At 43.7% G+C, this 14,172-nt stretch overlaps 2 protein-coding genes across 4 annotated transcripts; both read right to left on the bottom strand.

The window, feature by feature from the left end:
• Positions 1–2,724: 2,724 nt before the first annotated feature.
• Positions 2,725–7,155, bottom strand: d2hgdh (D-2-hydroxyglutarate dehydrogenase). Of its 3 annotated transcripts, XM_021611046.2 has the most exons (10): positions 6,792–7,155; positions 5,966–6,332; positions 5,646–5,703; positions 5,388–5,527; positions 5,048–5,241; positions 4,785–4,953; positions 4,439–4,582; positions 4,174–4,316; positions 3,839–4,004; positions 2,725–3,762 (listed from the first exon to the last, which is right to left on the bottom strand). In XM_021611046.2, the coding sequence occupies exons 2-10, from the start codon at positions 6,309–6,311 to the stop codon at positions 3,500–3,502; spliced, it is 1,623 nt and encodes a 540-aa protein (XP_021466721.2). In that variant the 5' UTR covers positions 6,312–6,332; positions 6,792–7,155; the 3' UTR covers positions 2,725–3,499. The 3 variants fall into 3 exon arrangements, with proteins under 3 accessions (XP_021466721.2, XP_036838677.1, XP_036838676.1); XM_036982782.1 differs by lacking the exon at positions 6,792–7,155 and having other exon boundaries at positions 5,623–5,703; positions 6,075–6,201; XM_036982781.1 differs by lacking the exon at positions 6,792–7,155 and having other exon boundaries at positions 6,075–6,201.
• A 2,905-nt stretch (positions 7,156–10,060) lies between these two features.
• LOC118965265 (trichohyalin-like) lies at positions 10,061–12,733 on the bottom strand. Its single transcript, XM_036982779.1, has 2 exons — positions 11,175–12,733; positions 10,061–10,792 (listed from the first exon to the last, which is right to left on the bottom strand). The coding sequence occupies exons 1-2, from the start codon at positions 12,591–12,593 to the stop codon at positions 10,076–10,078; spliced, it is 2,136 nt and encodes a 711-aa protein (XP_036838674.1). The 5' UTR covers positions 12,594–12,733; the 3' UTR covers positions 10,061–10,075.
• Positions 12,734–14,172: the final 1,439 nt, after the last annotated feature.

The following is a 14,172-nucleotide window of genomic DNA, read 5'->3' as shown; positions in this document are numbered from 1 at the left end:
GCCTCTTTACGGAGGAGAGAAAATGTTTTTTTTAAATGTGATTTTCCCGTGTTCTATATATTTCCACAGTATGAGGTTGGAATAATACTGTGAACATAAATGCCCTTTTAGTGTAGTAGCTGTTTGGAATTTCAGCCTGTTTTGGTGGAAGTTTCAGCCTTCCATGGTGACATCACCATGTGGTAAATGAGTTAATAGACCAATAAAGAGTTCCAAACCTCTCCCAATAACACTTTTACTTTTCCACTCAGACAGTGCTAGTAAAGTTTTTGGGCTTTAGAAAGTGCTCTTGCTAAGAAGCTATTTTTGACCATTTTAATGAAACAATCACAGGTACTTAAAGGGATCCTTCTGTATTTGACCAATGAAGCCCTTTATCTCCTTCCCCAGAGTTGGATGGACTGGATACCATTTGTATGTCTCTGCATCCCGTATGAAGTCAGTTGGAGGTTGTCTCGTGAGCCAATGCTAACTAGTCCAAGGTATCTACTAGCAGGTGCTAATTCTAGCTAGCAATCGCACTAACGCTAGTTAATAACTTCCTTCAAACGGCACGTAGACACACATGGTATCCACGAGTTAATCTGACTATGGGGAAGTAGAAAAGGCATGGAATTGTATTCACTCACTACTGTAAGTCGCTCTGGATACTGTAAGTCGCTTTTTTGTCATCTAGCGTCTGCTAAATGACAAAAGGGGGGCTTATTACCAAAATCCTGAAGTATGCCTTAAATGTTACCCAGAAATTATTTGATATTGATATAAAAACGGCTGGATTAGACCTCAGAAGTTTGGGGCAGAGAGAAAACGGAAACATTAACACATTTTTGCCAATTTCCTGTAATTCTACACTACACTATTAACATGTCATGTTAATATGATATCTGAGTGAGAATGACAAACAAAATCAATGGGCCCCCCCTGCATGTGCCCTGTCGGTATTTGGCCATGATTACTACACATTTAGATAGCTGGCTAGACTAGCTGACATGGTTAATTGAGTGGCTGACATAAGAGAGAAACTGCTGTTGCACAACAACATTTCTAAATTGCAGCTGGTATATTCTACTATTCTTACTCTCAATAGTAAATTGAGACCCGGCTGAGTTCCTGTTTTGGGGGGGATCCCGGAGGCCCTTAGTGCCCGCTCATGTCACTTATGCCTGGAACCGGCCCTGCCAGAGTGTCAGGCAAGTTTAATCACATGTACCTAATGATTCTGCTCAGCCAGGACTTTACCTGATCGGGATTAGTGGACAGGATCGCCAACGCATAGGAAACAGACTTGTTCCTTTTGAGAGAATGTTTTACATGAAAAGCCAGGATTAAATCAGATCCGCAGTAGTTTGGTTAGCTGAAAAACACATTGCTCCTTTTGGGGGTCGGAGGTGTAACTGATTGGATTGAATTCTGACCTTAAATTTGTAAGGAACAGTGTCTGTGGAAAATGTATTTGTAATAAGGTTGTACTAGTACCAAGGTTTTTAAAGTTGAGCCCCTCTATAAGACTCTGTAAAGATCTGTTTTCACACGGGTACTGAAGCTAACAGGAGTCGCTCAATTAAGGTTTCAGGTAGGTTTCCCCTAACCACAGATTACCATGCTACCCACATCCTAAATTTAACCACTACGGGGATGACATATCAGACCCTGTATCAGGCAACTTCTATCTACTCAAGGAGGTCAAGAGAGAAAATGTGTTTTAAAGACAGATTAGTGTATTTCTAGGGGCTGGATTAGATCCGTATCGCGGAAGAACCATGTTAGAGCTCGATTGAAATTTAAAGGTAACGTTCCTGAGTTCTCGGAGACAATATTCACGGTAAACACCATTGTCTCACGTCAGATGGCGTCAGCACTCCGCGTCGCTCGTCCTTCAACCAATATAGCGGATCTTCCACTACACGGAATTAATCCAGCCCTTATTCAGAGGGCAGCTAACAAATGTGATTGGTTACGTTAAAGCAAGAAATATGAATGGAATTAGAAAACAACCACTGAGATTTGAACATCAGGGCATCAACAAGATCAGAACGTGGCCTTCTGGTCCCTGTACCTAGTCCATTGCACCACTAGGGGGAGCCATTCAGTCTTTTTACTGCACATATATAAAGCTGTTCAGTCAAGTCTGTCAGAATGACAGTAGATTGGGAATGTGATTGGTTAAGTATGTTGGGTTAGTGAACTGAAACCACACTGGGATTCGAACTAGTGACCTTGTGTGTCAAAACTAATTCTGTACACCCTCTACCGCTCCCAAGTGGCGCAGCGGTCTAAGGCACTGCATCTCAGTGCTAGAGGCATCACTACAGACACTTTGGTTGGAATCCAGGCTGTATCACAACCTGCCGTGACTAGGAGTCCCATAGGGCGGCGCACAATTGGTCCAGCGTCGTCCGGGTTTGGCCGGTGTAGGCCGTCATTGTAAATAAGAATTTGTTCTTAACTTACTTGCCTGGTTAAATAAAGCCTTTCTTTATTTGACATTCACCTGTTGCTGCAAACTCTGCCTACATCCAACCAATCACATTTATTCTGCCCTCAGAACAACATCGAAAAAGGAGAACTCCACTGAGCTTTTAACATCAGAGGGCAAGGTGGAGCCACCATATTGCTTATAGTGTAGGGGTTAAGGGTCAATTTGGAATTGGGCATCTATGGGTCCCTTTGGGGAAACGAGCATGCACAATTATTTACATAAAAAGAACCGTACGTACATCTAGCTTTTAGAGATTCTGTATTCATTCACAAAATTAGCTTATGTTGTTGCTGTACATTTTTTAAATATATATATATTTTACATGTAATAAAACAATATCTGCTGTCTTCAATTCTGGTGGTAAAATAATAAACTGATTAGGTAAAAAATATAATCTGCTCTATTTACAATGAATGTACACAGATTATACTTACATTAGAAGTTGATCAGACACTTGTACAATGAGAGAACTATGGCCACGGTTATCAGACAGGTCTACTGTGGCCTCATCAGTGCAGGGTAGAGTTGAGTATCAGAGGTAGTTCACTAGGGCCGGGATTCAATCCGATCGCAGATTTGGACAATGCACCACCTAAAGGTCATTTCCGATTGAGCAGACCTATGCAGGGTATACTGTGAACGTGATCTCTGTGAACTCGTAAACATTGCCTTTAAAACGTGCACTGCCGACAGTGAGATCAGATTGAATCCTAGCCTAGACAAGCCTTACAGTACCTTTACACAACAATAACACCCTACCAGAGACCTGGGCCCAGATTCACAAAACACTTCTTATGCAAAAAAGTAAGACATTTCTTGTTAAGAAGGTTTTGTGAAACTGGGCCCTGGTGTCAGCAGTGGAGGTGGTCTGTAGTCTGGAGGGGGGTTTGGGTCAGGGTTCATTGAGTTCATCGGGTATGGTCGTGCAGGGTGAAAGGTCAACTGGTAGTGTCTTATGAGAGTTGACTGAAGGTCAGGTCAGGTGTTTAAGTTAAGTTAATCAGGGAAGGAGCAATATGGTCATTGCAGGTCGTCCGGCAGGGTCTTATACGGGTTGAGAATGCCTTTGGGGTCTAACATGATCTTAATGTTCCCCATCAGAGCGACAGCCAGGCTGGCTTTACTGTAGTAAATATAGTTCCTCTTCTTCAGGCCCAGGCCGTGCTCTGCGCTGATGCTGCCCTGGAAACGGGCCGTCCACTCATAGACAAAGGGTTCGATGGATGCCAAGAGGTTGGGGTCTTTGGTAGGAGAGGTGATGTTCAGGTGGAGGTTACCATCACCTGGTGGGAGGAGAGGACACACACAGTCAGGCACGCACGCACACGCACGCACACGCACACACACACACAGTCTTACCAACGTGTCCGTATCCCACCACACTCTTGGCCCTGTCTCCCAGGTGTTCTCTCATATCTGTGACCAGCTGGTAGATCCGTTCCACAGGAAGTGAGATGTCGTATTTATATGTGAAACCATCATGAGTTAAAGCCTCTGTTACCCGCTCACGCAGTGACCAGAGAGCCTAAACACACACAGGAACACACACACACACAGGAACCCACACACAGAAAAATACACACAGGAAAACACATTGAGGCAACGTCTTGCATCCTCCAATGTTTTATCATTCTTTTTAATGATTCTCTTCTATTTGTCAGTTTGATATCAACATATTCATAAATGAAAGTCACCTTGATTTTGGCCTCCTCCGTTGCTACGGTCCCGTCGATAACCTGGGATGATGTCATGGCCTCCTCCAGAAACTGGTGCAACTTCTCCTCATCGTGGGTGGGGTTAGAGCCGGACGTTTCTATGACGATGTAGAACGGACAGTCTGCGGAACAAAGCAAGAAATAGATAAGAGGCTTTGAACCAATCAGAGTTAGAATTACTCAAACAAACAATTACCAGAACGTTCAAAAGCATTAGAAAATGTGTGTGTGTGTGTGTGTGTACCTGTGATGGGGTTAGCCAGTTTCAGGTGTGTGTTCAGCAGTCTCATACACTCTCTGTCCAGGAACTCAAAGGCTGAGAGGATCTCTCCCAGCATGCCTCTACACAGCTGGAAGGTCTGGAGCAGCTGCTCAAAACTCTCACAGCCTGGACACACACACACGATCATATCATCACAATAAATTGTCATGGCGATCATCTCACAGAAGAAACACATCACATGCGTCATATATTGGACTGCGTGAGAGTGTGTAAAAACATGAATAAGTCAAAAGGAGGATGCATTTGAGACATCAGATGATCACCAGTTACAAGGTCATGAGGGGTCATGAGGTCAGGTCACACCCACCCAGGAAGGCCACGTTGACGGCTTTAGGTTTCCGTGGACACAGGATGGTTACGGCGGTGATGACCCCCAGTGTGCCCTCTGACCCGATGAACAGCTGTTTGAGGTCATATCCTGTGTTGTCCTTCCTCAGGGTGGCTAGGCAGTCCAGGACCCTCCCGTCTGCTAGCACCTACACATAAATACACAGAGTATTGGTGCTGTCCTTTATAGTTAGTTGAATTTCAAAAGGCATAGCCCCCTGCCCCCCCCCCTCCCCTACTGACCACCTCTAGTCCTAATACTGTCCCTCGTAGGGATCCGTAGCGTAGCAGCCTCAGCCCTCCAGCGTTAGTGGCTACGTTGCCTCCTATATGGCAGCTTCCCTTTGCCCCCAGGTCCAGAGGCATGATGTAGTCCTTGTCCTCTAGGTAAAGAGACAGGCTCTCCAACACACAACCTGCTTGGCACGACAGAATACCTAGCAGGAGAGGAAGAGAGAGAGAGAGAGAGTTTGGACTGTTAAACACTAGGGCAAAACTTTGAGAATTGGAACAGGAAATTTGACGTGTAACTGACCAATGAATAGTGACACACAGTAACCCTAGAATTACAGACGATACTGACCGGAGACAGAGTCGAAGTTGAGGATGTTGTTCATGAGAGCGGTAGAGAGGATGATCTCATCATAGACAGGAACACTGCCTCCCACCAGCCCTGTGTTACCACCCTGAGGACTCACTGCCAGGTTACGACTGTTACAGTACCTACAGGAGAAACACAACACAACATTAGAACACAGGTACACTGCCTGCTACCAGTCATGTAACACTGCAACAGTAGAGGAAACCTGGCTTCATACACTAGAAGACTGGAGAATAATACCCAAGGATCTGAGAAACTTCCTCTGTAGTCTGGGGCCTCAGCAGAACCTCACTGAAACCTGCACAGACAGAGAGAGGAGATCAACACATCAACTCAATACAACAAGTACATAAACAGTTCCTAACAACCCTACAGAGGAGACAAAGATAGCAAGCTCTTTCCTCCACAATCTCCCTTCTCTGACCTATCTTTCTACATTTGAGTTATTTAGCAGACACTCTTATCCACAGTGACTTAAAGTAGTGAGTGCATACATTTTCATATTTGTTTGTACTATTTGTTTCTCTCGCTCTCTCCCTCCCCCTCTCTTTCTTTCTCACCTCTCACTGACTTGAGCCAGTCCATATTACTGGCCTCTAGTATATCTGGGTCAGTGATGGTCCTGCCTGGTATTATCTTGCTGAAGAAGGCCATGTCCTCTGGAGTTACCCTGGAGAAAGGCCTCCTCTCTGGGGCAGCTGTGGGTGACGGGGTGGGTCTCTCTTCCCCAGCATGGAGCTCCCGACAGCGGACGCCACAAGACACAGGCCTGGGTGTCTGGAGCAGGCCGCTGCTAAAGCCTGGGGGTAAAGTTCTGACTACGGCTGGAGGTGAGGCAGTGCTGAGTGGACTCATCCACCTGAGAGCAGTCCTCAGACGCAACCTTCTGTGGAAGAGACCAGCCATGGCTGGGGAGAGAGCGGATGCCTAGAGTGGATGGGGAGGGATACTTAGTTACATTGCAAAGTGTATTATGTGGATGTTTTACATGCACTGACTTTAAGTTTGACAAAGTATTCCTGCATAACTAAAACCAATCATATAACTACACAATTTAATTTTGTAAATCTAACCACAATCTAATGGTTTAAACACACACACACTACAGTAAGCTAGTGTCATGCAACAATGCCATGCTTCCCATTGTTAACCCAGGTGGTGCAGCGGTCTAAGGCAATGCATCTCAGTGCTTGAGGAGTCACTACGGACATCCTAGTTCGAATCCAGGCTGTATCACAACTGGCCGTGATTGGGAGTCCCATAAGGCGGCGCACAACTGGCACAGCGTCGTCCGGGTTTGGCCGTCATTGTAAATAAGAATTTGTTCTTAACTGACAGGCCTAGTTAATTAAAGGTTAAATATTATATTTCGTTAACATACTGTACCTGTCACTGTAGTTCAGTAGTGTTTGTGCTTTTCTTAGATTCTTAGAATGTGCACCATTCTCATTAGATGGACGACGTTTTCCTTGAAAGCAACAGCACTGCAAATTTACACGTCAACCACCGAAAAATACAAGATGTGGCTATAGCTAGCAAACGTTAACGTTACTTCGTATAACGTTTGCTACCAACCAATCGGGGAACGTTGTTGGATGCAAGTGTCTCTATTAATATCGTATAATGTCGCAAATATAGCTATCTGTCACAAAGTTCAAGGGCAGATTAAACTACAACGTCAAGATTGTTGTGGTCAATATATTGTTTACATCCGGGACAGCTAGCTAGGAACCTAGTACGTAAGAACAAGTGGGAGGTCAGGACCGTTTAGCTGAAAACAGTTCTGAGAAGGTGCAACACAAAAAGGGTATTTCCGGTTTTGGCACAATAAAAGCTTATGTCTGATAAAAACGCTCCTTAAACGTAAGAATAATATTTTGTTTTATTATATAACATTTCAATGGCCACTGTTCTATGAATGATATCTGGGTATAACAAAACAAATCATAACAAAGGCAAGCTTTTATTTTATCAGCAGTTCATCTTCTGAATTTGATAATAAATTAGTCTCCCTAGGCAGACAAGGTTGGGTTGCATACCTCCCATAATGTTAACAATGTTCCATTGCCCTAGGTCTGGGATTGCCTAGACTAATACATCATTTTAAGAAAGTATGATCAACTGTAGAAATAGGAACTCATACAGTGCCCTCCTGAATTATTGTCACCTTAGGTAAATATGAACAAAAAAGGCTGTGAAAAAATGTCATTGTTGTTTATCAGCTTGAGCTTACATTCAAAATATCATATGAATTAAACCTTTAACTGAGTTAAAATAGTTTTTAAAAAATGTATCGTCATCAAAACAATATTATTTTAGTCACAATAATTGTCCCCCTTGCATTTAGTGCTTTGAGCACCCTCCCTTTGCCAAGATAACAGCTCAGAGTCATCTCATATAATGTTTGATGAGGTGGGAGAATACACCCTCCCTTTGCCAAGATAACAGCTCTGGGTCATCTCATATAATTTTTGATGAGGTGGGAGAACACACCCTCCCGTTGCCAAGATAACAGCTCTGAGTCATCTCATATAATGTTTGATGAGGTGGGAGAACACACCCTCCCGTTGCCAAGATAACAGCTCTGAGTCATCTCATATAATGTTTGATGAGGTGGGAGAACACATAGGAAGAGAACGGATTTGAGACCATTCCTCTATACAAACCCTCTCCAGATCCTTCAGAGTCCTTGGTCCTTGCTTGTGGACTCTCCTCTTCAGCTCACCCCACAGTTTTTTCAATGGGTTTATGTCAGGGGACTGGGATGGCCACTGCAAAATCTTGATTCTATGGTCAGTGAACCATTTTCGTGTGGATTTGGAGGTATGCTTTGGATTATTGTCCAGCAGGAAGATTCAACGACGACCTAGTTTTAGCCTCCTGGCACAAGTAAAATCTTCTGGTTCTTGATGGAGTCCATGATGCCATGTAACCTAACAAGGTTCCCATTGCCTTTGGAAGTAAAAGAGTGTGGACTAGGTTATTTTCTGCATGGCCATGGCACTTTTTACACCAAACCCACCTCTGGTGTTTATTGTCAAAAATCAATATTTTAGTCTCATCAGATCATAGAACCTGGTTCTAATCATAGTTCCAATGACATTTAGCAAACTCCAGCTGCTTACGTTTGTGGTTTGGAGACAGCAGAGGCTTTCTTCTGGCAACCCTTCCAAATAACTTATTGGCATGGAGGTGGTGTCTAATTGTGGTTTTGGAGACTTGATGACCCCAAGATGTTACCAACTTCTGCAATTCTCCAACTGTGATCCTTGGAGATTTTTTGTTGTCACTTGAACCATCCTTCTCACTGTGCGTGGGGGCAAAATACACTGGCGTCCTCTTCCAGGAAGGTTCATCACAGCTCCAGGTGTTTTACATTTCTTAACTATTGCCCTATTAGTGGAGATGGGCATTTTCAGGCATGTAGCTCTCTACATGACCCCAGACGACAGTAGTTCATTTGACAATGGAAGAGAGCTCATGAGATTTGTTTTAGAATTTTCTCTACCTATCCCAAATGTATAAGCACTGGTAATGGCTCTACCATTCCCTCTGATAGGCTATGTTGGCCATATTACACCTAGATCTCCCTGTACACCTATGAAATACTTTCAAGATGTAGGAGTGCATAGTGTAAATACTGTGTTATACAGTATGCCTTGCAGTCGAGAGATTTATACGGTACGCATGCTGGTAGAGAAATAAGATGTGCTGGATGGGTAATTATCTAGACCTGAAACGTTTGATTGATGAGTAGGTTAAATCAAATCAAATGTTATTTGTCCCATGCGCCGAATACAACCTGACAGTGAAATGCTTACTTACAAGCCCTTAACCAACAATGCTTTAATATGTTTTAAGAAAAAAAAGTGTTAAGTAAAAATGTATAAATGAAAGTAACAAACAATTAAACAGCAGCAGTAAAATAACATTAGCGAGGTTAGATACAGGTGGTACCGGTACAGTGTCAAAGTGCAGGGGACACAGGTTAGTCGAGGTAATTGAGGTAATATGTACATGTAGGTAGAGTTAAAGTGACTATGCATAGATAATAAACAGAGAGTAGCAGCAGTGTTAAAGGGGGGTCTGGGTAGCCCTTTGATTAGCTGCTCAGGAGTCGTATGGCTTGGGGATAGATGCTGTTGGATGTGTCCCTGAATTCTTGCATTCTAGTTCAATAAATTATTAATTAGGGAAATCAATATAAGCTGACTATAGAACCTGCCAACAGTGCATATTGTTAAAAACATGTCTGAAAATGGTCTTATCCATGTTGATCTAGCCAATCAGACAACCTTTCTTGCTAAAGAGCATCAGACACTCCTCCATTCATTCTCTATCATATTCCCCTCTATCAAATTCCTCTCTATCATATTCCCCTTCTATCATATTCCGCTCTACCCTCCATCTACTCCCCCTCCCTTTCCGTCCTCCTCATCTCAGAATAGCTCCGCTCCATCGGGTAGATTTGGAATTCAACATTTTAACAGTGCAACACTCCCCATATTTGTGAAATGTAAACATTGTGTGTTTATACTGTGTTATACAGTATGTCTTGACAAAAATCAAACAGAGAGTAAACCTTTTTTATAGATTTTTTTTATTGCATTTTTCATTGCATGCAAAAAATACAGTATCCCACCCTGCTCTCTCTCTCTCTAATACCCAGTCTACTCATCCATCTTCAAGCTTTCATCCTTTCCCTGCTCTTCTATCACCCTCTCAGTTCCACCTCCAGCTGGCTCCCTCTTTTTCTTCTTCTCTAGTCTCTTCCTCTCCTCTTTCCTCATCTTTTCTCTCTTCTTCTCCTCCTTTTCTTGAATCTTTCTCTCCATCTCCAAGAACTCAGCTTGAGCTTTCTCTCTCTTTTTCAGCTCCTCAGAACACTTCTTCTCTTTCTTAATCCTGTCTTTCATCATGTCATTATGTATCTTCATCAGCCCCTCTAACCTCTTTTTCTCTGCCTTTTCCTTCTCTTTTCTTTCCTTCTCTCTCTTTTTCTGTTCTAACTTCTCCCTCTTTTTCTCAGCCTTCATGACTTTCTTCTGCTCTTTCTCTCTCTCATTCATCTCTTTCTTCTCCCTCTTTTTGTTCTCCTCCTCCTTGTTTTTCTTCTCCTTTCTCTCTTTCTCGTCGTCTTTCAACTTCTTATGCAGTTTCTTATTTTTATCTTTTTCCTTCATCTTCAAAAATGGGATTTTCTGCATGTGGTTCATGACCAGAAAGCCCACTCTTCCAAGGATGGTGTCTGCTCTCTCTGATGAAGCCATCCCATTGGAGCTCTTGGAATGGGCACAGTCCGCCTCACGCTTCAATCCCTCCCTCTGTCTCACCTCCTCCTTGACGCTCCTCTCTTCACTCTCAATTTCAATGCCTATCCAATAATCCTGACAGGAAGACATTGACTCTAGATGTAATATTGTTCCAATGTGTCACATTCAATACACATTTGAGTGATCGACATACAATGATGACCTCATGGGGCACACAATTTGGAGGACAGTAATTAAGGTCCTTTGATTTTTTTGTATCCCCATTATATTTTACAATACCCATAGATGTTCTTCCTGGGTCCATACTAAAAGTAATACAAAATGTTAACTCTAGTGAGGGGTGATGTTTCGTACTATGAGCAAAGAGCAGCAAGGTTGGGGTCAATTCCAGTCAATGCAAGAAGAACTCTAAAATTCCAATTCTCTTCAATGCTTTGAATTGAAATGGAACTGACCCCCATACCTGTAAAGTAGTAGTGTAAAATAGGACACCTACCTTTGCCTCTTCCAGGGTCCAGGTCCTGGGTTCATCATTGCGGGTTGCCAGAGTTAAGTTAACATCTGGGTCCAGCTGGTGAGCGTGAGGGCAGAGATCCACCTCTTCACTAGGGCCCTTCACTTTCTGCTCTGGCTCCTTGTGGTCCTTGTCATGGATGCATCCCAGGATTGGAGGAATTGCTCGGACAGGGCTTTTATCACCTGTCAGTTCCTCTCTCTTGACAGTGGATGCAACTGCACTTGCCTCGGTGTTAACTGAGCACTCTGTGTTTTCCTCAACTGTCTCCTCTGGCAGTTGGTGGTCGTTGTTGTTGTGGATGCATGGCAGAACTGAAGGACTTTTATCTTCCCAAGTGTAAATGGCAACAGTTGCTTCTTTGTCTACTGAGAACTCTGTGTTGTCCTCAACTTTCTCCCATAGCTGTTTGTGGTCAATGCTGTGGGTGCAGGGCAGTCTTAGAGGCAGTGCTGCGGGTGCAGGAAGACTCTTATCAGCTGAAAACTCCTCTTGGAGGGCAGCGGACACGGAAGCGGCAGATTCACTGGCGACTGGACACTTGTTGGTTCCCTCTACTGCCTCCTCTGGCAGTTTGTAGTCATTGTCAAAGACAGGTGGCAGACTGGGAGGCAGAATTGGGACAGGGCATTTAGCTGTTGATCTGTCCACTCCATCAACAGTAGCTGTGCCTGAAGTGTTCTCTGTAGCACCTGAGACCTCATAGGCATCCTCTACTGTCTGCTCTGGAGGCATGAAGTCATCGTCAAAGACTGCTGGCAGGCATGGAGGCAGCACTGAAGGAAGACTTCTGGCTGCCCATCGGTTCTCTCTCTTGACAGTGGCTGTGTCTGCAGTGGCTTCTTTGGCAACTCGGCACTCTGTGGCTGAAACAGCAGGCTGGGAGGTTTCCGGGACAATTAATGAATTGCCAACGAACCGCTGAGCCAGTGGTGGGAGGGAGAAAGGATAGAATCTGTCCTCTTCCTTTATATTAGATATTGCCACTGGAGACACTGAGAGCTCAGTGGTTCCCTCTACTGTCTGCTGTGGTGGAATGGAGTCATCGTTGAAGAAGTGTGGCAGGTATCGATGAAGCATTGAGGAAAGATGTGTATCTGTCAATAAGTCCTCTCTTTTACCAGTAGATACATCTGCTGTGGCCTCTGTGGCAACTGGGCACTCAGCAGGGACAAAGTATGAAAATACAATGAACCGCTGTGCATCCTGAGCATGTATGGCCAATGGAGAGGGGGGATGTAACATGGTTGGTATAAGCCTCCGATTGGTGAAAGCCAGCGGTGGGAGGGAGTCTATACAGTGAGCCATGAACTCAGTGAGTGGACGGTTGGTCACATCTCTCACATTCTGCGGGAGAAAAGAAACAGACATGTTGAAAGTGATCACATTCACGACATACATACTTTATGAGTCAACGCTATTTACTTATACATCACATATACAGTGCCTTCGGAAAGTATTCAGACCCCTTCACTTTTTCCACATTTTGTTACCTTACAGCCTATTTCAAAAATTTAATAAATCGTTTTTTCCCCTCATCAATCTACACACAATAGCCCATAATGGCAAAGCAAAAACAGAATTGTTCCAAATTCATTGCAAATAAAATGTGAAATATCACATTTACATAAGTATCCAGACCCTTTACCCAGTACGTTGTTGAAGCACCTTTGGCAGCGATTACAGCATAGAATCTTCTTGGGTATTACGCTACAAGCTTGGAAATCTTGTGTTTGGGGAATTCTCCCAATCTTAGGAGAATCCAAGTTAGGTTGCCAATAAAGGACATTCAGAGACTTGTCCCAAAGAAACTTCTGCGTTGTCTTGGCTATGTACATAGGGTCATTGTTCTGTTGGAAGGTGACTCTTCACCACACTCTGAGGTCCTGATTGTTCTGGAGCAGGTTGTCATAAAATATCTCTCTGTACTTTGCTCTGTTCATCTTTGCCTAGATCCTGACTAGTCTCCCATTCCCTGCAATTGAAAAACATCCCCACAGCATGATGCTGCCACCACCATGCTTCACCGAAGGGGTGGTGGCAGATTTACTCCAGATGTGACCCTTGGCATTGGGGCAAAAGAGTTCAATCTTGATTTCATCAGACCAGAGCATCTTGTTTCTCATGGTCTGAGAGACTTCAGGTTCCTTTTTGGCAAACTCCAAGCAGGCTGTCATGTGCCTTCTACTGAGGAGCAGCTTCCATCTGGCCACTCTACCTTAAATGCCTGATTGATGGAGTGCTGCATAGATGGTTGTCCTTCTGTAAGGTTCTCCCATCTCCACAGAGGAACTCTAAAGCTCTGTCAGAGTCACCATCTGGTTCTTGGTCACCTCCCTGAAAAAAGGCCCTTCTCCCCCGATTGCTCAGTTTGGCTGGGCGGCCAGCTCTAGGAATAGTCTTGGTGGTTCCAAACATCTTCCATTTAAGAATGATGGAGAACAGTGTGTTCTTGGGGACCTTCAATGTTGAGGAGAGGTTTGGTACCCTTCCCCAGATCTGTGCCTCGACACAATCCTGTTTCGTAAGGTATTTCAACATTTCTAAAAACCTGTATTTGCTTTGTCAATGTGGGGTATTGTTTGTAGATTGCTGAGAATTTTAAAATAAGGCTATTACGTAAAAAAAGGTAGAAAAAGTCAAATTCTTTCCAAAGGCACTGTATATATCTAGTGTCCTCTCAGAGGCTCTGCACCAGTCTGTACCAACCCTGGGTCTTCTAGCCAATGGGTCAACTAATTGTAAAAATACATGCCCCACACCCAGCATAACATTTGACATTTTAGACATCTAGCAGATGCTTTTATCCAGAACGACTTTCAGTTAGTGCTTTCAACTTAAGGTAACTAGGTGGGACAACCATATAATCCTGATATGAAGGTCTACGAGAGATCGCTTGGTCTAGTTATTTTATTTATTTAAGACAACCATAAGAACTGAGGACTATGTCCATAACAATACTCAAACAGAGAGACAGACA

The sequence above is a fragment of the Oncorhynchus mykiss genome, chromosome 7 (assembly GCF_013265735.2).
Source record: "Oncorhynchus mykiss isolate Arlee chromosome 7, USDA_OmykA_1.1, whole genome shotgun sequence".
NCBI lineage: Eukaryota > Metazoa > Chordata > Actinopteri > Salmoniformes > Salmonidae > Oncorhynchus > Oncorhynchus mykiss.
Note: the sequence above shows the minus strand (reverse complement) of the source record. Positions and strands in the feature narration are given on the sequence as shown.